At 46.0% G+C, this 24,176-nt stretch overlaps 1 protein-coding gene across 25 annotated transcripts in view; it reads right to left on the reverse strand.

Annotated features, from left to right (window-relative positions):
* The window catches only part of macf1a (microtubule actin crosslinking factor 1a), a 214,573-nt gene that overhangs the window by 4,798 nt on the left and 185,599 nt on the right, over positions 1-24,176 (reverse strand). For 9 of the 25 annotated variants that reach the window (XR_011603232.1, XM_070985033.1, XM_070985034.1 and 6 more), the window contains 37 exons: positions 23,453-23,619; positions 22,464-22,623; positions 21,342-21,668; positions 20,894-20,978; positions 20,023-20,249; positions 19,151-19,357; positions 18,831-19,058; positions 18,507-18,725; positions 18,180-18,383; positions 16,200-16,425; positions 15,019-15,245; positions 14,809-14,931; positions 14,590-14,691; positions 14,226-14,327; positions 13,791-13,964; positions 13,380-13,535; positions 12,808-13,005; positions 12,546-12,674; positions 11,749-11,931; positions 11,465-11,620; positions 11,102-11,308; positions 10,657-10,776; positions 10,386-10,555; positions 10,124-10,283; positions 9,825-10,019; positions 9,457-9,729; positions 9,026-9,214; positions 8,769-8,880; positions 8,458-8,624; positions 8,178-8,340; positions 7,926-8,080; positions 7,682-7,756; positions 6,020-6,037; positions 5,084-5,201; positions 3,855-3,917; positions 3,336-3,368; positions 613-830 (listed from right to left, as the gene is read on the reverse strand). Coding sequence is in view for 24 of the 25 variants with exons in the window: in XM_070985033.1 (XP_070841134.1) it covers positions 613-830; positions 3,336-3,368; positions 3,855-3,917; positions 5,084-5,201; positions 6,020-6,037; positions 7,682-7,756; positions 7,926-8,080; positions 8,178-8,340; positions 8,458-8,624; positions 8,769-8,880; positions 9,026-9,214; positions 9,457-9,729; positions 9,825-10,019; positions 10,124-10,283; positions 10,386-10,555; positions 10,657-10,776; positions 11,102-11,308; positions 11,465-11,620; positions 11,749-11,931; positions 12,546-12,674; positions 12,808-13,005; positions 13,380-13,535; positions 13,791-13,964; positions 14,226-14,327; positions 14,590-14,691; positions 14,809-14,931; positions 15,019-15,245; positions 16,200-16,425; positions 18,180-18,383; positions 18,507-18,725; positions 18,831-19,058; positions 19,151-19,357; positions 20,023-20,249; positions 20,894-20,978; positions 21,342-21,668; positions 22,464-22,623; positions 23,453-23,619 (6,036 nt within the window). In the remaining variant the exon portion in view is untranslated. Of the gene's footprint in view, positions 1-612; positions 831-3,335; positions 3,369-3,854; positions 3,918-5,083; positions 5,202-6,019; positions 6,038-7,681; positions 7,757-7,925; positions 8,081-8,177; positions 8,341-8,457; positions 8,625-8,759; positions 8,881-9,025; positions 9,215-9,456; positions 9,730-9,824; positions 10,020-10,123; positions 10,284-10,385; positions 10,556-10,656; positions 10,777-11,101; positions 11,309-11,464; positions 11,621-11,748; positions 11,932-12,545; positions 12,675-12,807; positions 13,006-13,379; positions 13,536-13,790; positions 13,965-14,225; positions 14,328-14,589; positions 14,692-14,808; positions 14,932-15,018; positions 15,246-16,199; positions 16,426-18,179; positions 18,384-18,506; positions 18,726-18,830; positions 19,059-19,150; positions 19,358-20,022; positions 20,250-20,893; positions 20,979-21,341; positions 21,669-22,463; positions 22,624-23,452; positions 23,620-24,176 lie in introns of all 25 variants that reach the window. The other 16 variants (XM_070985041.1, XM_070985040.1, XM_070985031.1 and 13 more) reach the window with 9 other exon arrangements.

Here is a 24,176-nt window from a genome sequence, read left to right on the forward strand (position 1 = left end):
AATAACAGAATAACAGAAAACTTTTTTTCATATCTTCAGCTCCAGCTGACTCAAATGACATCACTTGAGGTAGTTAGGCTTCATGTTTTTATCACATATGCTGCTCCAGACTTATAAACAGACTTGACTGTGTACAAACAGTGGAGTTTTCCTTTAATGCAGCTGAATGTTTGATGAATTGATGGAAGATTCTTGAAGTGATCTTTAGTTTTTCCGGCAGTTTTTAATTAAGCGGCACATAGTTTTTTGTCTCAGTATTAAATTGTGCTGGCTGTCATTTTCTTTGATTTTGTTGGGTTTGTCTTTAACCATGTTGTCTTCTGTGTTTAATCTCAGTGTGAACACAAGCTACCTGCAAGTTTAAAACCTCTTTTAAATCATAGCTGGTGTTAAATTAAGCTAATGTTACGTATTCTCTATCTTGTGAAAGCGAAGGTTGTACAATCGATGATTAATTATTGATTAATGTAATGTACTGAGTGACCATTCAGTGGAAAAGAAACCTGTCAAATATAAATAAAGCTAAAAGAGCTGAATTTATGCTGTCTAACCGTGTTACTTGTCAATAAAATTAGATCCTGCCTCAGTGTTAAAAGAGTGGCGTCATCTCACCCTGGATGATGCTGAGGCTGTCGGCGTGGCGGGGGCAGAGGGAGCGGAGGGCAGGGAGGCACCGCTGTGGGAGGCTGAGGAGGAGGAGCGGGTGGGCGAGGCGTTGCGGGAGCCTGGTTTCGAGCGTCGACCCCGGGAGCGGAAGGCGGCCAGACCCTGAGACGCTCCTTCGGGGAGGATAAACTTCTCCCTCAGCTCCAGGTTGGTGCGACCACGAGCTGAAGAGAAACAGAAAAGATCACTGAGTTGGTTGGTTTGTGTCGGCCTGCAGTTTTCCTCCAGCAGGGGGCGGCAGAGGCAGCGAGCAGGGTGAGGGAGAGAGTCAGTGCTTCCTTTGGCTGCAGACGTCAGAGTCCGTGCATGTTTCATTTGAGAGTGCAGAGCGGGTGTTTGGAGGGGTGGGGTTTGGGGGTTCGGGGGGTCGTAAGTGCACTTTGGTTGAGCTGATTTGAAGGGGAGAGGTGAGCGAGTGCGTTTGGTTTGAGTGCAAAAATAGGACTAAATCAATCAATTCGATACGCAACGAAAGTCAGCAGGTCGTCCACATTTGTGGACACGTTTTGGAGACACGCTGTCATCGCTGCAGACAGATTCATCAAACAGCTCCACAGGTCTTTGCTTGTTCAGGGCCAGAGAAAACATTTTCTGTACTCGAGAGATTATTTTCTCAGCAAGAGAGTCAAAAAGCTGCTAACAGAGTGCTGATTATATCTTTAAAGGAACAGTTCAACATATTGAGAAATTTGCTGCTTCGTTTTCCCGCCGAGACTTAAAGTTCACTGACAGGTAACAGGTCGTCACTGCGACTGGCCGTGAATCAGCCGAGCATGTGAGCCCTGAAAGAAAGCGAGCAGAGAGTCGAAGAACACTGATCTCACAGGATCTGTCCACAAGAAAGAAAACAACTCAAAATCCCACTGACACTTACAGCAACGCTGATAACAATCTGTCCTGTGAGTCACTGACAGCTAATACTGTTGTTTATTCGACTTTAGCAAACACAATTCAACATACTGTAAGCTCTTCATGGGCTAACTGTCACAGCTCACGACCTCAAGTCTGAAGAAGAAGCTTCGTACTCGAAACGTCACCCAGCATTAAAAATGGGAGCAACGAGGCGTTCGGCACTATTTCTTTCAGCTCAGAGGAGGTGAGTCGAGGGCCGGCTCACCCTTCTTGTTTCTGTGCTCATTTTACTTTGTTAAAATGGTTTTAAGTTTTGGTGGAAAATGCTGTTGTGGATGCCAGTTTATCTCAGAGTACGGAAAGCGAACAACAGGAACATGCTTCATCTTCCCGCTTCGTGACTGAAGAAAGGAGCTAGTGGAACAGAACTTCGCACAAACGACGTTGTGACTTCGGCTCTCTGTAAACACATTTCCCAAAATGCTGAACCGTCCCTTTAAGCAATGCCAAGTGTCTCCAGTTGCCAAAAACGTCATTTCACTGAGTGACACACACACACGTTCATTGCGTATTTGCTTTACAACGTCTGAGGGGTGGTGGGAGCAAAAGCACAGCCTCTCTTCTCTCGTTTTTAACAAGCTCTTCCAGTTGAATTCATTTTCGCTTCTTGCTGCAAGGGAGCATCTCAGCTCTGCTGCGTATACACAGTATGTGTATAAATATATGAAGGGGGGCCATGCCTGGCTTATGCTCAGCGGGAGAGAGCCCAGAGATTCAGGGTTTCTCCCTTCTTCAAAAGACACTCAGCAGCATTCTCGGACAAGAAAGTAGTGCAGCAGCCCCAGCAGACAACAACAAGCCTGGAGAAGCCAGCCACAAAGAGGGAGAGAGGGTGAGGGAGGGAGAGAGGGAGAGAGGGAGAGAGAGAGAGAGAGAGAGAGAGAGAGAGTTAAAAAACACAAAAGAACAAGAGAGGAGAGACAGATTCAGAGGAAGCATGGAAGAGAAACGAAGTGAAAGGAGTGAAAATAGTGTAAAAGGAGTCGAGGGAAAGACGGAGGAGGAGAAGAGAGCTGCAGCTAGCTGTAGCAGCAGTGCAACTCCTAGCCTCATGGCCACCATCAAGGCTGGTCAATTAAACGGGTGCACCCTGCAATTACGTCCCCCCTCAACGCCAGCCAGCCAGGTGCACCCTGTAATTGTGTCTCCCACCAACCAGCCATCACATTTAAAGGAGCCGCGTTGGAAGCTAGCGTTATTAGAAACCAAGGCTGGCCACGCCCAGGTCTTAGACGCTCACTGTCTCTTTACGCTGATTTCAAGAGAATTTTTCTTTTTTAATTTGGGCTTAACATGGAAAAATAACTAAAAAAGAAGATAAGTATATAAGCAGTGTTCAGTGTAACATGAAAACACGTCAATGTTATTCTGTTATTCTGAAGTTTTATTCTCCGCTGAGCATCACCACCCATGTTTCTATTATTAGCTCACCTTGTAAAATTCAGCCATCTTGACTTCATAATTAAAAAAAAAAGTACTTCAGAAATAGAATAAAATAAAATATAAAGACCAGGGGTTGGCCAGATGCTGCCTTGTTGTGAGTGAGGAAAGCATGACGCAAACATGTGGCACACAGATGAGACTGACATCGATGCCGAACACACAAACCTGACCGCAGTTAGAAACAGTACACACACACATATAGACACACAGAGGACAGCTGTGGTTAAAGATGGAGACTGACAGCTGGACAGACGGATGGAGGGAGAGTGACAGAGATGGAGTGACAGAGAAGCGGAGAGAGGAAGTGTAGATACCTCGGCAGCAGAAATAGCCAGGAGTGACTGTCACTAAGAGACACAAGAGACAATGTGAAAAACAGCATGCTCGTGGTGGAATGAAGAGTCGCACACACACACACACACACACACAGATATCACCTCTGGGAAACTCTAAACACACTCATGCACACACACAAGCACAGCAAAACGACTCCTCCACAGTCACACAGACGGTAAACACACACACAGCCGACCGACGGGGGTCTGGACGAGTGTCAGTGACCCCTGAAATGGGTTGAAAAGAAACAGGTCAGGATATCAGAGCTGGTGTGAGAGGCGACAGCCAGGGAGAGGAAGAGCAGAACAGTGGGGAGACATAACGTTAGTCAGGTGTTCACAGTCAGCAAGGCACAGCGACAAGGCCAAACCAACAAACCAAAGAAGAAGAAAAGATGGAGATGGGAGAGAGATCTGGAAGAGAGAGTCCAGGAGAGGAAAGACAGACAGGTAGAGAGAGAGAGAGTGAAAGCATAAGAGAGAGAGGAGAAGTCCAACCTATACGAGATGAGATGGAGCTACTGGAATCGGAGCGGAGAATCTTAAGTCCTGGATGTTGCACTGAGGAAAGAGAAAAAGGGAGAAAGAGAGGGGGAGGAAGAGAACTGAGGACCATGCACCATGCAATACTACTGTTTTATTTAAAAGAGAATGAAAAAATCAGACAGGACAGAGGCCGAGAGGAGAGAGAGTCGGCCGAGCATGTACAGAAATAAAACAGGTCAGACGGTGACGTGGTTGACAGAGGGCGGGCTCAGAGGGGACACAAGGTTTGAGGAGGAGGAGATGGAGAGAGGAACAAAAACACCGACTGTAGACGGCACCGGAGTGAGCCCACCGCATCACCTGCTGACAGACAACTTGACAAACTTGAGTCAGTTTCGCCGGCGTGTTTTCCTCCACTGCGCTCCTATAATCTGGAGGTTGTCACTCACTTATTTAGTAGATGTGAAGAGCTCGGAGCAGGAGGTGTGTTTGCTTTTAGAAAGAGTTGTGAGTGTTTGTTTTAGAGCCCGACTGTCTGATATGTCACCAATACATTCAAATTACAGACATTGAAGAAGTTTGTGCATTTGTCGGCCTCCAGAACCTGATGTGGGAAGTCAGAAACTGAAGAACAAAAATGTCTCCAAGTAACAAGAGAACTGGTAAATGAAGGGTTAATCAATAGATGACTGGTTTAGTCATCGGTGACGGTATTTAGCAATCTAAAATCTATTTCATATTCAAAACATATTCCCACATGATGAACTACATAATATTCATTATTCTATCTATCTATCTATCTATCTATCTATCTATCTATCTATCTATCTATCTATCTATCTATCTATCTATCTATCTATCTATCTATCTATCTATCTATCTATCTATCTATCTATCTATCTGGTTTTTCGTCCTTATTGCCACCAATTTCATTTCCAGTGAAGTTTACTGTTTGTTTGTTGGTAAACTTCATCTTTCAACTATTAAATGTTCTGATATATTTTGGCCACAATTCATTTAAACCAAATTTAAGAAATAATTTTTGAAAATGATTAAAAAACCACGATCAGTCGGGCTCTGGTGACTGCATGTCAATCAAAGGAGGTGAGACAGAGGAGGAGGAAAGAGGTGTGATGAGGTGTGTGTGTGTGTGTGTGTGTGTGTGTGTGTGTGTGTGTGTGTGTGTGTGTGTGTGTGTGTGTGTGTGTGTGTGTGTGTGTGTGTGTGTAAACGTCACTCACCTCTGCATGGATCATTTTTGACCAGGAACTCGTCCAGAGCCATCCAACCACCTCCAACTCTCACCATCACCGTGCTGCGCAAAATCCTCACCAGACGCAGCTGCTGAGAGTCACCGAACTGAAGACATGAAAAATAATGAAGGAGGAAGGGACGGAGAGGGACGAGGACAAAAGAGGACAACGGATGGGGGGACACAGTGGAACACAGACGAGAGGAGGACGAGGGAAAAGTAGGGCAGAAAGGGAGGTGAAGTAAACCGAAGGGTGAGAGAGAAGAGAGACAAAGTCAGGTAGTGAAACAACACCTGATACATCGATTGGTGAGTTTTAAATGATTCAAAGCATCACACCGAGCAGCCATGTACCAAATCTGAGCAGATGGTCTGTTCTACCCCATGCAACGACAGAGAAACCATGCACTGACACAACTACAGACACCCAGCCACCCAAGTAGAAATCACATTTTTATCTTCAGTCTTTTTCAACCTTCCAGAAATTGTTCAAACCGCCCAGCGAAGCAGAACTCCAAAGCGATACCAGCACAGAAGGATTTTTCTGGATTTCTCTCCAAGCAGCTTGATTTGCTTCCCAGTTTCAGTCCAAAGCACACTATATATCACCTAACCACTAATTACCACTTCAGCCATGTCACTGTCGCCTGCTGCACATTGTGCAATTTGTCACTCTCAACACCAAACAAATCACAGCAGGAGCATAACTGGAGGGTGAAACCTGCTTACACGTTGCAAAGCCACAATGGAGTGCTTCTTCTTTTGACTTTCTTTTTTTTCCAATCATCCATAAATATGGAACTACAGCAACAAACAAAAGGCTTGTTTTTGTAAGCGCGTGAAAGCAGGATGGACAGCACTCCATTGGTGGGGAGTCAGGGAGCAGATTTCACACGTCCAATCACAGCAGCGGCAGACACTTTACCTGGTTTCCGAGGAAGAACTACAATAAATCCGGTAGACAGGGAGCACAGGAACACAAGGAGAAAGAAACAGAGCAAGAGTGAAACAACATGTACTGATAACTGAGGTCTGTGAGGCATGAATGGATACCATTTATCTGAGTACAGCATCTTTACAAAGCTGCTTCTAAAACGTCTGAATTCCATCATGTGTTTCTGTTATTTGAGCTCAGTGTTAGTTGTGTAAGCTGTGAGATGCAGTGGACATGAAGGCCTGTGGATGTTACGACAGCTTCTTAAAACTGGATGGAGGTGAAGACAGAGACAGTGAAGAAAAGTGAAGCCAGACACAAACACGAGCACAGACGCACAAAAACAAATCGGTGTACAGTTAGTACCCCCAGTGTCCTGCAGTCAGACGCTGGATATCATTACCCAGTGGATAATGATGGAGTGGACACACACTGCAGCGGTGGAAGTGATGGGTGATCCAGCATGTGCTGCAAAAAGCTGTCAGGAACGTGTTTATGACCGCTGTAAAATGCTGCATATACACACACAGACAGCTGGGGAGAGCTCTGAAATCACTGAAGCTCCTGAAGGTTTGAAACGACTTTTTTAATCCGGCAAAACGAATGCTGAGAGCGTTCTGAATGACATCTCCGTTAAAGGTTCTAGTGAGGTTGTCTTTTTTTATTTTACGTCAAAATGATCACATTTTCCTCTCTAACCCTCACCAACTATAACGAACTGTAGTCTTTGCTGTCATTGATCCTTTCTGATGTTCAGAGAAGAAAACATGAACAAATAAGTGAATGTGAGGATCAGTCCAGACCAAACTACCTCCCAGTCTGACTCGTTTGGTGTTACTGGTTTCTTTCATGGTTGAGTTTGACTAAAACGTCTTTAAAGCGGCTCAGTTTGAACACCACCTCACAGTCACTCAGCTGATCCTGTCATACCCAGCAGCCCAGTGTGCGTCTATGCAGTCATGTTTACACGGTTTTATTAATGACAAAGAAAGCTCAGATGACATCCTGGAGGCTGTGAGACGCTGTGAACACGTTATATCAGTGTTATGATGACATGAAACGAGATGTTATGATACAGATGCTCTTATAAATACACCATGAGACCATGATGTGAGACGGACACACACGAGAAATGCTGTGAAGTTATGTTGAGAAGTTAAATGGTGACTGATGGAGGAGTGAAGACACAGCCAGTTAATAATAAACCGTCCATTAATAAAAACTGGGTCAAACAGTGTTTGCAAAGTAACTTCTTTTGTGTCAGAGTGGAAAAGTTATTCTTGGTTTGCTTAGTTTCACACTGACTAATTACAAGAACAAGAACTTTGGACTTATAGCAACTCTTTTTTCATTTAGTACTGTGAAGTGCACAGTTTTAGCAACGAGGAGCTGACTCGAGACGTTAGTGTGAAATCTGGTGTTTAGAAAAACATTCAATCACAATCACGTACGGTTCATACATGTCAGCTAATTTAAGCATGAAGAAAAAATAACCAACAAGTTGCATTTGCAAACTCCCTTTGACCCAGGTCTGCTGACAACATTAACATTTCCTCTTAAACGTTATCTGAAGGATATATTACAGTTTGTACAACAGTTTACTCTATAAATAAAGCCTGTGTTAAACTCAACCAAAGACTGAGCTGAACTTACCCGGTACTTGTTCTCTCCTATCTGCTCCACTTGGAACCTCTTGGCACATTTACACTGGGCCACCTGTCGAGTCACCTGCACAACAACAAACATGTCAATAACTGCATTCAGACTAACAAGTATGAGGACATTACTGGACCCGTCCAAAGGCTGACTGTCTCTCCTGTGGCTGGCAGCGCATCGCATGATTATCACCCCATAAACGTCATCATAACTTCATGTTTGCGTGAATCATTTTTCGTACCTCATCCTCTATCTTGTCAGCGTCAGTGGTGGGTCTGTAGGCGTCCTTGTTGGGGTGCAAAGCAGCAACAAACTCGTAGTAGTCGATGTAACCGTCTCCGTCCCTGTCAAAGATGTCTGCCACTGCTGTCATCTCCAGCTTGCTGGTGGGAAACTCTGCAGAGACGGACAACAGGAACTCATAAGTCATTTAACGTCTTCAGGTCGAAACAAACCATCCCTACAAGCCAACACGTCGTCACCCACAACCTACTTGATGCCAGGATGCCGTCGATGAATTCCTGCCGCGTGATCTTTCCGTCTTGGTCCTTGTCGATGCGTCTGAAGAAGTCCATGACACGAGACTTCTTATGGTTCATCCAGCGCATGTACTTTTTCCTCCACACATCGAAGTCAAAGTTGGCAAACTCTTTGAGCTGAAAACACAGAAGAGAAAGTGAATGTTTGTCCCGGTTATCTTTCATTGGGATTTAACTTTTATGATTCATTTCTAAATCTGAGCTCTAATCATGTTAAGTTGACATGAAAGATACCTCCTCCAGTCGGTCCAGGCCATCGTTGAGTTTGCGCTGGCGGTCGAGAGCCAGCAGCCACACTTGCTGCCATCTGGCACAGAGCTGGTTGAGTCGTGGGTTTCCTCCAGAGAGCTGCATGGCCGCCTGCTGCTGCTGCTGCTGCTGCTGTTGTTGCTGGTGTTTGCCTTTGGAGGAAGCAAAGAGTTAACAAATCCTCTTTGTCACAGACGAGGAACTTGCACATTTCTACCACACGCACTTCTGCTATGGCCAAAGAGACTGGGAGACGATAATATTTGTTCACTAAAAGGCAAACACAGGTGACTTACGAGCTCCTCTCCTCTCAGCCAGGCTCCCGGGAGCCTCAGCTGGTTTTCTTTTGTAGGTCTTTGTCACTTTGTCGACATCTGGCTGCTTCCTCGTCATCTCCTCCATAAACATCTGAAAACAACAAACACCAGCAGTGAGTCAGCAATGCCGTGAGTAAGCTGGACAACACGACTGTTGATGGACAGAACAAACACCGGCAGGTTTGCATTAAAACACACAAACGTGATGAGTCAGCGAGGCCGGTGGGAAAACCCACCTGGTGTTCTGTGATGAGTGTTTTGAGTTGTGGGATGTCCTGAGGAAGCGGCTCTGTGTCCCTCTGGACCAATGTGGTCTCAGCCCACTGTAGCCATGACAACAGCTCCTCCAGCAGGTTGGCGTTGTTGAGCACCTCGGTCAGAGCGGTCTCTAGCCGCTGCTCGTGCTGTTTGGCCCACGTCAGCACCTGTAGAGTGAAGGTGTTGATTATTATCAGATATTTCTACCTTGTTTGTCATGATGTCATTATTTGTGAGGTTCACAAAAGCAGTTCATGCTCCAAAATCCCAAATCTGAAAGCTAAAATGTTGAAAACACAACCTTCAAAACAATATCTAAGCTCGGATTTTAAATATTTATTAAGCATGTGACTAATTGATGCAAATGGAAACCAGTTTCGAAGCGTTGACTGAGCCCTCCCCGCCTCACCTCCTCGAAGCGCGCCCTGATGATGGTGATCCAGTGTTTGATGGTGGTGATGGAGTCGGGGTGACAGACGGTCAGGATGCTCTCTCCCATGCCAGCAGCCTTGTTGACGTCCGTCCTCTTCTCCTCCACGGTGCCCATGAAATCACGATGTGTGTGCAGCAGCGCCTGCAGAGTCTCTGCCTCTTCCGGAAGGACGCCTCGGAAACGAAGCGTCTGCTCCGCCTCAGAGAGCCACTCCAGAAGCACCTGCACTGCGGTACGAAACTCCTCCGCCTGAGGGAGATGGAAAGAAGACAGGGAGACGTCTTTGATAATGTCCTGTGCATTATCTGTTTGACTTAAAAAAGCAGCGTCACGTCTTCCCTGACCTGTTTGAGTGCCAGCTGGAGGCGGGTTTGCTTTGACACTGACAGGGCGCACACTGTATCCCAGCGGTTGCTGAGCTCCTGAAGCTGAACTTTGACCCATGCTGTGTCATCGCGGCCGGTATCCATCAGCTCCCGAGCTGAGCGCTTCAGAGCCTGAACACTGCTGGTTCTCTTACCCAGCTCTTTCTGGAAAGCCTGCAGGTTTAGACATTAGACATGATATGAAGAAGGTATTTGAGAAGGAATTTATTATCATCTCATACATGTTTAACAAGCACAGTTCTGTTTAGTGTCCACACCTTATGTGAGTCCATGAGGTTGGACACCAGATCCAGATCTCCATGGACGGGCTGGTCCTCAGCCAGCTGAGGCTCTACTCGGTACAACCAGTCCACCAAGGCCTGGAGAGCCTCTGCGAACTGGCCTGAGAACAGCAGAGCCTCCTCCAGCTTGTGTTGTCTAGATGGAGGAGAGAAGACAATTATCATAGCTCATGTTCCATATGTCACATCTGTAAACAACAGCTGGAGAGTTCCTTTGTCCATCCTTCATCCTCTTTACCTCTCTACGCTCTTGCCACAGACGGTGTCCCACTTGTCGCGGACCTCTCCCACCAGGTGGTCCAGTTTCTGGGTGTCTGCGGGCAGCTGAGCCTTGTCCCTCATGGCCTTACCAGACCTCACTGTGGTGTCGTAAACCGGCTGCTTCGACCCCAGAGCTTTCTGAAACTCCTGGACAGGCGGAGAAAAGGAGGGGAAAAAAAACATTTGTAGATAGAAACAACAAAAAATAATTTTCCATACACGTGCGCAGAAGAAGTGTTCATGGTCACCTTGTGTTTGGTCAGCTGGACTTTGATCTTGTCTGGCTCGTTGGAGATCTCCAGCTCTGAGTCCAGTCTTTTCTCGGCTTCTTCTAGCCAGTCTGTCAGCTTCCTCCAGGCCTCGTGGAACTGAAGAAGGAGAGTTACAGACTTTCACTTTGATATTCTAATACAAACATACTCTCTACGTGAAAAAGGTTCATATCAACTCAGGTCTCTTCTATAAAATGACATGTTGAGATCTTGGCTTTATGATCAATTAAGCTGCAAAAAGGTCTCTTATATGTATTTAATTTAGCTGAGAGCATCACCAAGAATGTCTTACACTGAGTTTCATTTCATTCATGTAACTTGCCATTTCCAAAAATACAACTAATATCAACCATGTGTCCTTGGTCTTTCTTGAACATCAGCATTTAATGACAAGCTTATCACCCTTGTATCACTTCAGTACCTGTTTGGCGCGTTTTCGGGCCTCGTCGAGGTGTCGGCCGCGGTCCAGTGACCTCTGGACCAGCTTGTCCCAGCGGGCTTGGACGCTGAGCAGCAGGTTTTTGATGAGAACGACGTCCTGCTTCAGGCTGGCAAAGCGAAGCTGAGAGCCGGCCTTCTCCAGAGCTAGGACCTGCTCTCTGTGGGTGTTCACCTCATTCACAAACACCTGGGCAGACACAGGCCGGAGCACGGAATGAGTTAGGAAAATATGGAATAACGGCTTAAACATAGAGAATGTGAGTAAGTAACGACGGCTACAGTACTGCACAGTTTTTAGTTGACGTCTGAACCATGTTTCTAACAGCTGGAGCTGGTTCAGTACCTTGTGCTCATCGATCTGGAAGAGGACGGTGTCCAGAATGAGGCTTGGGGGTTGGGCCATGTTCAGGGTCTGTTCAGCCTGCGTCAGCCAGTTGATGGTGTCCTGCAGAGAGGTCTGGAAACCTGTTGCCAAGGAAACGGCCTCCTCCAGCTTTGCCTGGAAAGTTCAGAGTTTAACAAAACATTGAGCACGACTGAGTGTCTCAGTAACAGTGAGGACTCAGGACATACATCCAGCAGAGCAGGACAGAGTACTAAAACCTTCTCCACGTGTCACAGTCTTACCCTGCGGTCGTCTATCTTGGTGTTGAGGCTGGCCCACTTGTTCTGCAGCATGCTCAGGTTCTGCTGAGTCTGGGTGGTCCCGGGTCCCGCCTCCTCTCCTCCACGAGCCAGCAGCATGGACTCCCCTTGATCCAGCAGACGGTGGTACTGGTCTGCTCGCTGAGTCAGCTGCACCTGAAGCTCCTGCAGGCAGAGAAGACACAAATGTGAACTGACACTGACGCTAAAAGGTGAGCATTGTTGGGCCTCACTGGTTGGTTCAGAACAATGGGAGCTATTAAAGTTTCATAGTCACCATACACCAAGTGTCTTTGTGCAAACAGAAGAGCATGTGTAAGCTAATACTGCAGAGAGCATCTGCTCAATACTAGGGTGGTAAAAAAAATGTAAAAAAATACCTGTTTTACATTACATTTATTTAGCTGATGCTTTTATCCAAAGTGACTTAAAATAAGTGTGTTCAACCAAGTACAACATGCAAGTACAGCAACCTCATCAAACATGACACACAGATACAGTAACATATTTTAATAGAGGGATGTCATAACACAAATCAGCTTATAGAGCTTATAATGACAGTAAACAAGGTCACACCTTGACCTGAACAATGGCTTATTTTGTACATGAGTGTTTGTTTTACAGTCAGTTCTCTCCAGGCCCCCAGCCTTCATTAAACTGTGTGGCCTTTCCGGACAGTTCCTCATGGGAGCTCAATGCCAAACGAAGCAGAATTGCAGAGGAGGTGTATTTATGTGTGTTGTGCATGAGCATAAAGGTGTAATGTGACTCTCTGTTACCATGTGCTGCTGTAGCTGCTCCCTGGCTGTTTCAGGGAGACCGCCTGTTGGTTTGGCAGCAGACAGCTGGCTCTCCGTCCTCCTCAGCCACTGGAGGAACTCCTCCAGCTCCCCATGGAAACCTTCAGCCTACACAGATCAGGTGAGGGTAGAGATAAATCATTTAAGCTGCACATTAAGAAATCCTGAAAACATTACCACCGCAGCAGCTATTAAAACTGCTTTCAGTCTCTTTTTCTAACTGTTTTCTTCCTCACAGTACCTGGTGCAGGGCGGCCTCCAGTAGCTTCTGCCGCTCCTGGGTCTTCAGCAGAAGGCTCTGCCAGCTCTGGTTGAGGTGATCCAGCTGGTCCCGCAGGTGGCTGGCCTCGTCGCCAGGAGAGGACTCAAGCAGCTCAGTGCCAGCGCCGTTCACAGTCTCCACCGTGGCATGATGGGACAGCACATCATTACGCAAAACCTGGTACAGAGAAGGGAGAAGGAAATTCATTACACAGACTATGGAGGTGCAACACGTAGTACATACAAAGAGCACAGCTGAACACAAGATTCTGGAAGTTGAAAGAGGATAGAGGACCAACATTGATTGTGTGTGGCTCTCCAAAGAGAGGAAAGAAACTACCTTAGGGCTACAGGACATGGTTGGATTTAAACACACAAAAAAACATCACTAATACCGTGACAGCAAAACAGCTAAGAGTCCAAATCTTTTAAAGAAACAGCTTCTCTTCAAACAGATGAATTTACAGTGTGAACCTGATGAAGAAGATGGAGTCACAAGACGAGGTTTTTTTTTTTTTTTTTCCCCCCAGTTTGTAAAGAACTTAGACATACGTGGTGTTTAGCCAGCTCGATTTCGATGGCCTTGGGGTCAGAGCTGACCGGTCGCTGTGTGTCCAGAGTGGTGTGTGTGTGGTTTAACCAGGCCTGCAGCTCAGACAGGGCATGCTGGAACTGACCCAGGGCCAGCAGAGCAGCCTCCAGCTTGTGCTGTGGTAGAAGAAAGACACAAGGTCGGGCTTATAAATAGGAACTCAAATGTTTGGGCTGTAATGAAAAGCAGCTGTCAGATACATGCAATCCTCCAGAATGCCAACTAGGACCAACATCGTCAACTCCCAGGGGAAACAGTGGAGTAAGAGCTGGAGGTCAGCTACAGAGTAACATGTCCCTGCAACAGTTTCATTTCAGCGTGTTACTCAGCGACGTAGAGGACAACTCTTCAGCCGTGTGTGGTTAAATTACCTGTCTGTGGGTGATTTTATCCCCCAGGTTGTCCCACAGATGTCGGAGCTCGGTGAGCGGCTCCTGGATCATGTCCCTGTCTGTCTGATCAGACACCTTCTTTAACAGCAGCTCCCCCTGGTGGCAGAGCTTCTCCATGTCAATTTGCTGCTGGTAAACCTCCACCTTGTACTGCTGCTCGGGGTGGATTGAGAGATGAGAGGAGAGAGAAGTGAAGAGAGGAGAGTTGTGTTAAATGGATGGCTGGATGGATGGATAGATGGATGGATTTGTAGTGTTTTACAGCAGATCTTTCAATGCAAACTTGGACTTTGAGGCGTTTAACTAATTACATTACTACCAGTAATAATAAGGATCATGCAAGACGTACATATTATGTGTTCATGAATGACTGATTTGTTCAACACTGAGGAAAAATGAGACTCTCTTGCCAACCTTGAGCTCTTCGATCTGCTGTTTGACAGTTCCCAGATCAGTTCCCACAGTCGACATGTCACACAGCTTGATCACTGCGTTGTCCAGGTAGTCAAACATAGACTGGAAATCACACAGGAAAAAATACGTCAAAGCTTTACTTAAAGAATTAAAAGCTAACATTACCCAGCATAAACAGATCACAGTTACTACGTATGTGCAATACATGAAAAGTATCTTCTGATATTGCAGTTACACTTGCTCTCTAAGAGAACGCATTATTATAACCAATGGGACGTCTAAAGTGGAAAGCATTCAGTCGTCTTACACTTGACAAATAAAGGCCCATTTAACTATAAACACAGACTGACTCTGATGTACAGACCTGCAGTGCATCCTGGTACTGCACAGACGCTGTCATGGCTTCCTCCAGTCTCTCCATCCTCTCTCTCCACGTCCGGTTCAGACCCTCCCAGGCTGCATTCATCTGGGAGAAAGACAAAGGGATCATGTTAGCGGGTCAATGAGCAGAAGAACTCCACATGACAAAACATGTTTTTATGGTTTCAGAAGCAAATGACGGCACATGGTATTGACTTCTCACCTCATCGATGGTCTTCTTGACTTCAGGTTTCTCAGTCTCTCCACAGGCAAAGATGAGATCAGCTCCGAGGGTCCTGACGAACTCCAGCTCCTCCCTGAGACCATCTGTCTCTGCCTTAATGGCCTAGCACAGGTTAGAGAGATGTCAAGTTAAGCGGTGTAGACTTTAAAAAAACATCAGCATTCACTCACGCCCTCACGGCCTCCGTACCTCAGCAGCCTCAATTTGTTGTTTGATGAGCGAGGGGTCCACGCCAGGGTCCTCCAGCTCTTTCACAATATCTTGGGAGTCTCTGAGCGTGCTCAGTAGTGCCGCCACGTCGGCCCAGAACTTTCCTGCCAGGTCCAAGACGTCATTCAGCTTCCCCTCCCTCTCCTCGGCTCGCTGTCGGATCTCATCCCACAGGGAGCGCAAGCGCAGGAGGCGGGAACGAACGGCTGGAGGAGAGCGGAGAGAGGAGTCAGAGTTTAACGAGGCTCAGACAGAAACGCTGGTGGGATCTCACCGGGAAATCCTCTTTGGTTTCTTTCTTGAGCAATGTAGTCGAATATATTTCAGATCATTAAAGATCAATAAGAATGTTTCCTCTGTTTGAATTGTGCTATCCAGTGTCCAGTCCTGGTAAGTTTAGTCTTTCATCAGTCCACTCCCACTATCTCTGCACACTGGGGCCTTTCATTTCCATGAAGCGTGGAGGACTGCAGGGTATCAAAGCACAGAGCTCTTCAGAGGGCAGTGTAACAAAGACGTATGTGTGTGTTTTGTCTCACAATGTGGTGGCGTTGGGAGAAATATGCAGAACTGAATCTGTCCCATTTTAAGGTTTGACAAGGTCTGCTCACCGGCTTTGTGCCAGTAAAACAGCAACCTCCTCCTTTTCAGTTGATTGTCCAGTCAGTTAACTCATTGGACTGGAGCCCAAAATAAGATTTTATTATTTTTCACCCACATTACTGAAGCCTGTTACGTTTGCCTCTCTGTTTGAACCAATCCAATTTCTGATGCCCTTTAAACACTAGAAAAATCTGCTTTGTCTGACAGTGTGATGTTTTGTTCCATTTATAGTTAGCATTATCATAGCCACACAAACAATACCTACAAGCGTTAGCAGCACTGTTGAGTTATTTAGTAATTTAGCTGTTTAGTTGGTAGCTATTCTGTTAGCCCAGTGAATTAACTGCAAAATGAATAAACGGCTAGATAAGTCCTTCTCTTTAACTCCTGGCTACATATACAGCAGCTCATCAATACATGGGTGAGTTATTAAAAACCATAAACCTTTAAGTCCAATAACAGCGAGACGCTTCATGTTTGTGTGAAGACCCTCACGCTGTTTAGCACTATTCTGGCTGTGACCGTCATTCACGGTCAGACACATCACAGCCACTCACCCTGAGCAGCAGGATCGTCGTGAGCGGCTCGTCCGATGAGCTCCTCTCCGCGGGCACAGAGGGCGGAGAAGCTTGGCAGCAGTTTGTCCAGCTCCAGCCCCTGGGCTCGGTGCTCTGCCAGCTGCTCCCTGATTTTCTCCACCTCCGCCGCCACAGAGGGAGGCTGCCGCAGCCGCTGTACCGCCCCCTCCAGGGTCTCCAACAGGGGGTCCATCTTGTCGTGAAACTGGGGACGGTTGGAAGACAGTATTATGAGGAGGAGGAGGAGGAGGAGGAGGACAGTGTGTTGAGGGGGCTGGGTTCGGGTTTTTTGATAGCTGGGTGACACTTTGAAAGTGAGAAAATACTGAGATATTACGTGGGTGGTCAGCCATCTGTGGCACACTGCATTAACTTTTCTCTCATAAATGTTACATCAGAGGACGCAGAACAGCTTTACAGTTCTTCAGCAGTATCTCACATCTCAATATTGCACCTTCAGCATGTCAACCAGGTTGTGTGACTGGACTGGACTTGATCTACTGTACCACACAAGAGGGAGCTGCTAATCCATTTTAATCCACTCTAAAGAAGACATAACGGACAGGGGAGCAAACATGGTACAACTTTTAGTGCATTTTGGGGCTTTTTATGCATCTGAGGGAAATTTAATTGCTTGATCACTACTGCTACAGGGAAAAGATCTTCATGTGATACAAAAGGCTGCTAAGACTGGTTTCAAGGACCTAAATCAAGCCGAGTCTGAGAGTAAAACCTTTACTGGAGAGCATGTCTCACTTTTAGACAAGGCTTAATTTAAGTCTACAAACATACACAAAGTGGACATTTCCCAACAAACTTAGGTCAGCTTTATTGTCACTCAGGGTTGGCAGACACATGGTTTGGACGTTTACGTAGATCATGTAAAGATTATGTGCAGATTCAACTGAAATCTCAAGCTGTGATTTTATCGGAGCACAGCAATACTCCAGACAATCTTTACCATTTGAGATAAACTGTCTGCATAACACTAGATTATTGACTGACTAGTACAAGGTTAGTGCCATTTGATTGGTCGACCAAATCATGTGGTTTAAGCGCATCCTGAGTGCCAGTTTGATGTTGTCAGTCAGTGATCTTACCTCTACCAGCTGGATGATTGCAGTGAGCAGTGACGATGGAGTAAATGATGGTGGGGGTGCAACACACACAGCACATCCACAATAAACGAGGGATGGATGCAGGGATGAGGGGCGGACATGATGACGGAGATTAAGGTTAAGTTACAGGATGAGGGAGGAGAAACGAGGAGGTGGGAGGTTTAGGATGGAGTGAGGGTTGAGGACAGTATGGAGTGCAGGTGGAGGAAAAGAGGGAGCGATACATGAGTTGGTTTGGGGGGGGCGGAGGGTGGAGAAATAGCATAATGAGTTAAATCAGAGACATGCATAATGTACAGACAGGCAATATCGGCGAGGGCAGCACTCAGTCTGCCACACAGGTGATTCAATGATGTCTCATGAGATGAAGTGCAAAGTGAAAGTAAAATATCTGTAAAGAAAACTGGACAAAACACTGCCAGGCACATGTTTTCCAACATTAAGAAATGAGTCCATAAAGCAGCAAATCAAACTAAAACCTGACTTTGCACGATAAATCCTCATTACTGTTTAGTTTAGGACAAACAGAAACACAAACGCAGACGTGCTGCTCAGTAATCACATCAGTCTGGTTTGTCTAAGGCTGCAGACACGATCTAACCAGTCACTGCACTGGACTGGAGCCAAACAGCATTTACAAGTTATAGTTTACAAATTCTTTGGTTTGTAGTTTAACAAATGAAGTCAAATCATACACAAAATGTAATTCAAGTTTATCGAATTAACTTTGACACGACTCGTGTTGAAGCCTTCAGACTTTCTGGTGACTAAAGTCTGCAGTTAAAAGACATTTTCCCAAATCATGCAATAAACAGTTGACAGTTTGTGCTCCATGTCTTACCTGTGCAGACTGGGACACTGCCTCATCTAAGGTTGTTGCACGACCCTTTACTCCCTCTTTGATGGCCAGGTAGCGTCTCTCGGCCTCAGTGTAGCGCTGCGTCACCGTCGCCCCCTCTTGGAGGCTGAGCTCGGCCAGCTGGGGTCCAATCTTCAGCAGCTTGTCGATGTGGGGCTTGTGCTCCGCAATAGATTCCCTGAGCAGCTGGAGAGAGAGAGTGAAAGGACGGAGAGGAAGTTTAGAGCACAGAAAAGGATATACACATTTCAGCTGGTGCACATAATGAGAGGCAAGCTGAAACAGAACAGATTTAATATCCTCTCATACCCTCATCTGGTCCTGCTGCAGTCGGAGAGCATCTGTGTCTATGGCTGGTGGTGGCAGCTGCGTGATGAGGGCTTCAGTCTCGCCCAACCACGGCTCCAGTTCTTCATACGTCTCCCAGAACCGAGCAACCAAAACCTGGGCCTGCTCCAGAGCTGAGAAACGCTCACTGTGGCTCTGGCTCACTGCATCATAACGAGCACTGAGAGAGTCTGTCTTCACCTGAAGAAGAAGGAAGACATAAAGATATTAAGTTGAACACAAACTTGCTCATGTTCAGTCTCTTCCTCTTAGTTCTTCATCTCCCCTCAACCATTTGGGACTCACTATCAGTGCGTCCTTCTGGGCGTCACTGCAGGTTTCCAGGATGTCGTCTCTGGTGCTGAGCAGCTGATCCACAGTGTCTTTGTGTCGGATGATGTCGATGTTGAAGGCTCTCTGTACTTGCAGCTGGGCCACCGTCACGTCGGGCTCCAGGCTCAGGGGCCCCAGAGACGCCAATTTACGCTCCGTCTCCCCAACCCAGGCCAGCTCTGCATCCACCGCCTCCTCGTACTGAAAGGTGGAGTCGGCGTTAAATAGATTTAAGTGCTCACAGTACAACAGACAAATCTAATGGAAAGTTCAGGTTAAACTGCTTGCAGTACCTGCTGTGACCTCTGGATGGCAGCTTGTACCAGCTGCACCCTCTGAGTGATGGTTTCATCAGCCTGGCGGTAGCGCTGGTTGGCATCAGCAACCAGGCGGTCCAGGCCCTCGCGGGCTCGCCACGGCACCAGGTCTAAGAGGGCGCTGCCCACCTCGTTCACCGTGTCCAACACCAGACGCTTCTCCGCCGAAACCTTCTTCAGCTCCTGCAAAAGTGAAAGAGAAGGATTAGTCTCACGAAGCAAAAGCTGCAATCAAGTGGAAAATATTGCTTAAATTCAGACCTTTAAAACACAAACAAATAAACAAATGTAAAGCTGAATTTAACTTGACTAACGCAGCCAGTGCATCACACCTGGTGCCCTGAAATCACATGTCATGTCACTTTGGATTAAAAAAACTGGATGGCAGCAACGAATTAAATGGCAATAATTCTTTTTTCAATAGCTTTATTGAGCGCCAAGAAATCAATGTTACTATGGTAACTCAACCATGGGTGGGTTGATATTGGAATGGCTGAAAATGTCATTACTTCGGGTGCAATATTTTCTATTATGGGAAATGTCATCTTAAAAAATAATCTCTTAAAATGTGTAAAATGTGGATGATTGAGTGTGTGAAGCTTTATCGGCTGAATGCTGTGGCTGCAGACTGAAGAGCCCCTTCAATCGTTTAGTAAAGGAGGAGTCAGCTGTTTCAAGAAAAACTAAATAATCAAAAGAAGTAAACAAATAAATAAATAAATAAATAAGTAAATAAATGGATATTAATGAATAAGTATTGATCCGTATGTCTATTTTTGTCAGTTCAAGGGTTGCATCCAAACACCCAAGGGCGGTAACTGCAGCCATCTTACGAATTCTCTACCCACCTTTTGTCTTTCCTGGTATGTGGGTGTAGCGTCAGGCTCTACATTGTTGAGCTCCGCCTCCACACTGTCCAGCCACTGGTTGACGTCGTCGTGGGCGCTGGCGAATCGCGTGGCCAGCTGCAGGGCCTGCTCCAGGGTTCGAAGGGCCTTGCTGCTTCCGGCCGTCATCTCAGCGTAGCGAGACTTGATGCCGTCCAGCTTCTCCTGGATCAGGAGGACTTCCTCACCTGCAGGAGGACACACAGGTGAGGTCATGGACCGTCTTATCAATGTGATCAGTCGGGAGCCAACAGAAGAAAACCCACTTCTTAAATTTCCAGTTTTCTGCTTTTATATGTGAATGTTTCTGAAATGTGTGCTGTGTTTACTGTGAAACACAACACACAGCCTATTATTATTGCTGCTGTTGCTATTATTACCATATTATTATTATCTCACGGTGATGAGATGGTTCTTGACAGTTCTGCATTCCTCTCAATGCCACATGATTTGTCTAACCATCTAAATACGCGAGTACACACATGGCGTATTCATGGGGCAGACCGACAATTATCCCGCTAACAGCGCTAGAAGTCAGCATGGCTAATATTATGAGAAGAGGGACACAGACCTGTCAGAGTGTGGTTCACCACTGATGCAAAAATATGTGGTTTGGATGTGAATCTGCTTCAGGAAAACACAGCTTTAGCTTCTTTCTACCGTGATTCTCTCACTAAGATTCTTATTATAGAGGACATCAACTGCTTTATCGGCTTCAGTGGCTGATCATCAAAATGTACAAAAGATCATGGAAACAGTCAAACACCTTCCTGACGGAGGAGGACACTGACACTGTGTTTAATACCTGCTGAGGAGGTTAAGACAGGATTACCTGTGGTCTGTTTGAGTAAAGCTTGTCCGTTCTTGATGGCTTGGTCAACTGTCTTCTTCCTGCTCAAGATCTCTTCATTTAGAGACTGAGGGGAGAAACAGAGTGAAAGTCAACCTCTGGTAGATAAAAGACGTTCTCCTATGGCACCAAGTAAAAAAAAAATCAGCAGTACAGCTTGAATCCTTGGACAATTCTAAACAGTTTTAGTGATAAAACTAAACTTGCGTGTAAACACTTCACGTCTATTCTTTCTCGTAGAGATGGTAAAGTAATATAACAATGTTCATAATAATAATCATAATCACATACAATACTGAATCTATATACAGTGTATAAAAGAGAATTTACTTGATACAAAATATCCTATTATTACAATTCCACATGTATACTGTCCCTTTTCTTACTAAACTGTTTTCACGTTTTCGAAGGCATTCAGTGTGAGTCGTACCAGAGTGTGTTTGTGTTGCTCGGCCAGCAGCTGAGGCTGGTAGCTCTGGATGGAGACCTGAGCCAGCCTCTGAGCCACCTCCGCCAGCCAGTTCAGCACCTCTACCTCATCCTCCCCAAACAGCTGAGCGTTAGCCAGCGCCTGCTCCAGCAGGCCCGCCCGCCTCGTGCACCAATCGGCAAGCTCTGAGTGACCCGACCTCACTGCCCCCACCCGCTCGCTTAACCAATCACGGTCAGCCGTGCAGCTGAGTGGGGTCAGCGATTGGCTGAGGGACTCGAGGCGATCAACCTCGGCTTCACGTGAGGACACGTCCTCTTGGAGTGCCTGGGAGGTGTGTGTGTGTGTGTGTGTGTGTGTGTGTGTGTGTGTGTGTGTGTGTGTGTGTGTGTGTGTGTGTGTGTGTGTGTGTGTGTGTGTGTTGAGGGGAAGGTGAAGGGAAGTAAGAAAAGCAAAACAACAGAAAAACAAGTGGATAAAAACTCAAAATATCAGCATGCAAATGACAAATCATAGATCAACAGGAAATCATAAACATCAACAAACGAATGAATGAGTAGAACGACTTTACAAGAATGGAAAAAATTAAAAAAAAAAAATGAAATGAAAAGTAAAAACTTAGCATGAGTAAAGAAACGGAGAGAAAGGGATGTTTGGCTTGGAAATGGCTGCTTTGTGGATCTTGTGCCTTGTGCTTACACTCAGATTAAGTGTTGGGCATTTTATCCAGACTTCACAGTCACAGACTTTATGTGTGTTTGCTATTATGAATTATTCTCTATGTTATCTGTTGGTTCAAAGAGGAACCGAAATACCAGCAATATTTATAGGTAAGCAATTTGTCAAGTGCTTTCATGTCTGCAATAACCATAAATCCACTGAATGAACAATGTTTTCATGTTTAGCCTTTACTTTTCCAAGCATGGAACAACTGACAGCACCCTCCTATAAATTCAACTGACCTCCTACCTGTCAGAGCAGCTTTTATATTTTTTGGATGACACTATCTGTAGCAAAAATACTTCAGGCAGGGCTTCACCTGCTCAGTGACTCACATAAAAATCAACCGTTCTGACCTTTTCATGAGTGGAGGGTCTCGATAACGGTGGGGCCGAACAGTACCTTATGCTTGATGATCTGCTGGGTGATCTTGGCCGTCTGGGTTCCCATTGGCTCGGCAGAGCTCAGGCGTCTCTCGGTGGCACTCAGCCATTCTCCCAGTGGCTCCAGGGCTTCATGGAACTGAAGAGCCAAAACCTGCAGCTCCTCCAACTGCCTCTGCCTGAGGGACGGCGGGGCGGGGGGGTTACAAAGATACCATGAGATGAGACGGAGGCGGGGGGGGGGGCTTTTATTGGTACTTTATTGCTTTCAGAGATTATTTGCTCAACTTGGACCTGATTTTGCATCACACAGCTGTCATCTTTTTTTTTTTTTTTTTTTTTTAATGAACACAAAGTTCATGAAATTTTTATCATGTATGATCAAATTTTAAAAAACTTAATAAACAGATAAAAACGTATTATTGTAGTGTGTTGTGGTGTGTGTCGCCGAAGCATCTCACAGTGTGCTTGTACAGAAAGCAGCAGTGTGTGTGTGTGTGTGTGTGTGTGTGTGTGTGTGTGTGTGCATAGACTGACAGTACTGAGTGTAATAAAGTCCACAGACCGATCAATACATATTAGAACACTGTTACATGAGCAGTCTGAGATATCAAGTGTCATGTGTGTCCATTTACCCACAAAGAGTCATGACTTTCAGGGTGAACAGCAGAGACGCTGAAATCACTTGTAGCCCACAGAAACCAATAGTAATGACACTATTCTTTCTTTAAGTACGGTGGAGCTCAACAGAGCCAGACAGAGATGAAACGAGCAAACAGGAAATAACCACAGGATAATATGCTGTTGAGGGACACCACCAATTACTTCCCCAAACCACACATTTACAGCCAGACAAGTCTGTACCTTTTTACTGTCTGTGACATTACCTGAGTCTCCTTTTCAAAACGGACAGAATCGATCATTCTGAAGTGTCAACAATCACTGACAGACTGTCCGGGGGAGTTCAGAGACCCTTCAGCTAACCCCCGTGCTGCAGGGGAGGCTTACCTGCCACCGGCTTTGTCAAGCAGGTCCGTCCATCTCTCTGCCAGACTCTGGAGCTGGGTCTGAATCTTCTCTCGGTCCTGTGTGTCTGCTGTGGCTGCGATCCTCTCGCCCTCAGCGCGGATCATCTCCACCGTCGGCCGGCGGTCATCTAACAACCTCTGCAGAAGCTGGAGGAAGAGATGCACACGCAGTTAATCGAACAAATCATCTCTAAGGTGTCTGACTATCAGGGTCAGGCGCTGTGGAAATGCACGTTCATATGTCTTCAACGTGTGTTTGTTTTAGTTCATTTAAGAATAAAATATATTGATTTTGATTGATCTCCTCATGGGGCGACCAGATGTTAGGTCATATTTAGGTCAAATTAGCCTTATATTTACCTTGTTATCTCCTGATATATATATATAGAAAATCATGTATATATTTTGATGAAAGCCATGACCGTGAAAACTTAAGATTTGTCAAATATTGTTGCTAGAGGGGCAGATTTGGCCTCTATTTGCTCACCACTGCTTTACAGTGTGTCTGTGAGCAGCCTCCCGTTGAGAAGGGGTCGGGGTGTTAGAAACACCTCTCAGGATAACACAATAAAATTTACCCACACCACAAACTACAGCCTCAAAGATGATAAATCAACCTGAAGAACAGAAAGTGAGCATGATAACCTTGGTGAGGAGCTTACTGCAGGGCTGATGTGTTACATGCCGTTTGTTTGGCCAGGCGC

The sequence above is a fragment of the Chaetodon trifascialis genome, chromosome 17 (genome assembly GCF_039877785.1).
Source record: "Chaetodon trifascialis isolate fChaTrf1 chromosome 17, fChaTrf1.hap1, whole genome shotgun sequence".
In the NCBI taxonomy this organism is placed as follows: Eukaryota; Metazoa; Chordata; class Actinopteri; order Chaetodontiformes; family Chaetodontidae; genus Chaetodon; species Chaetodon trifascialis.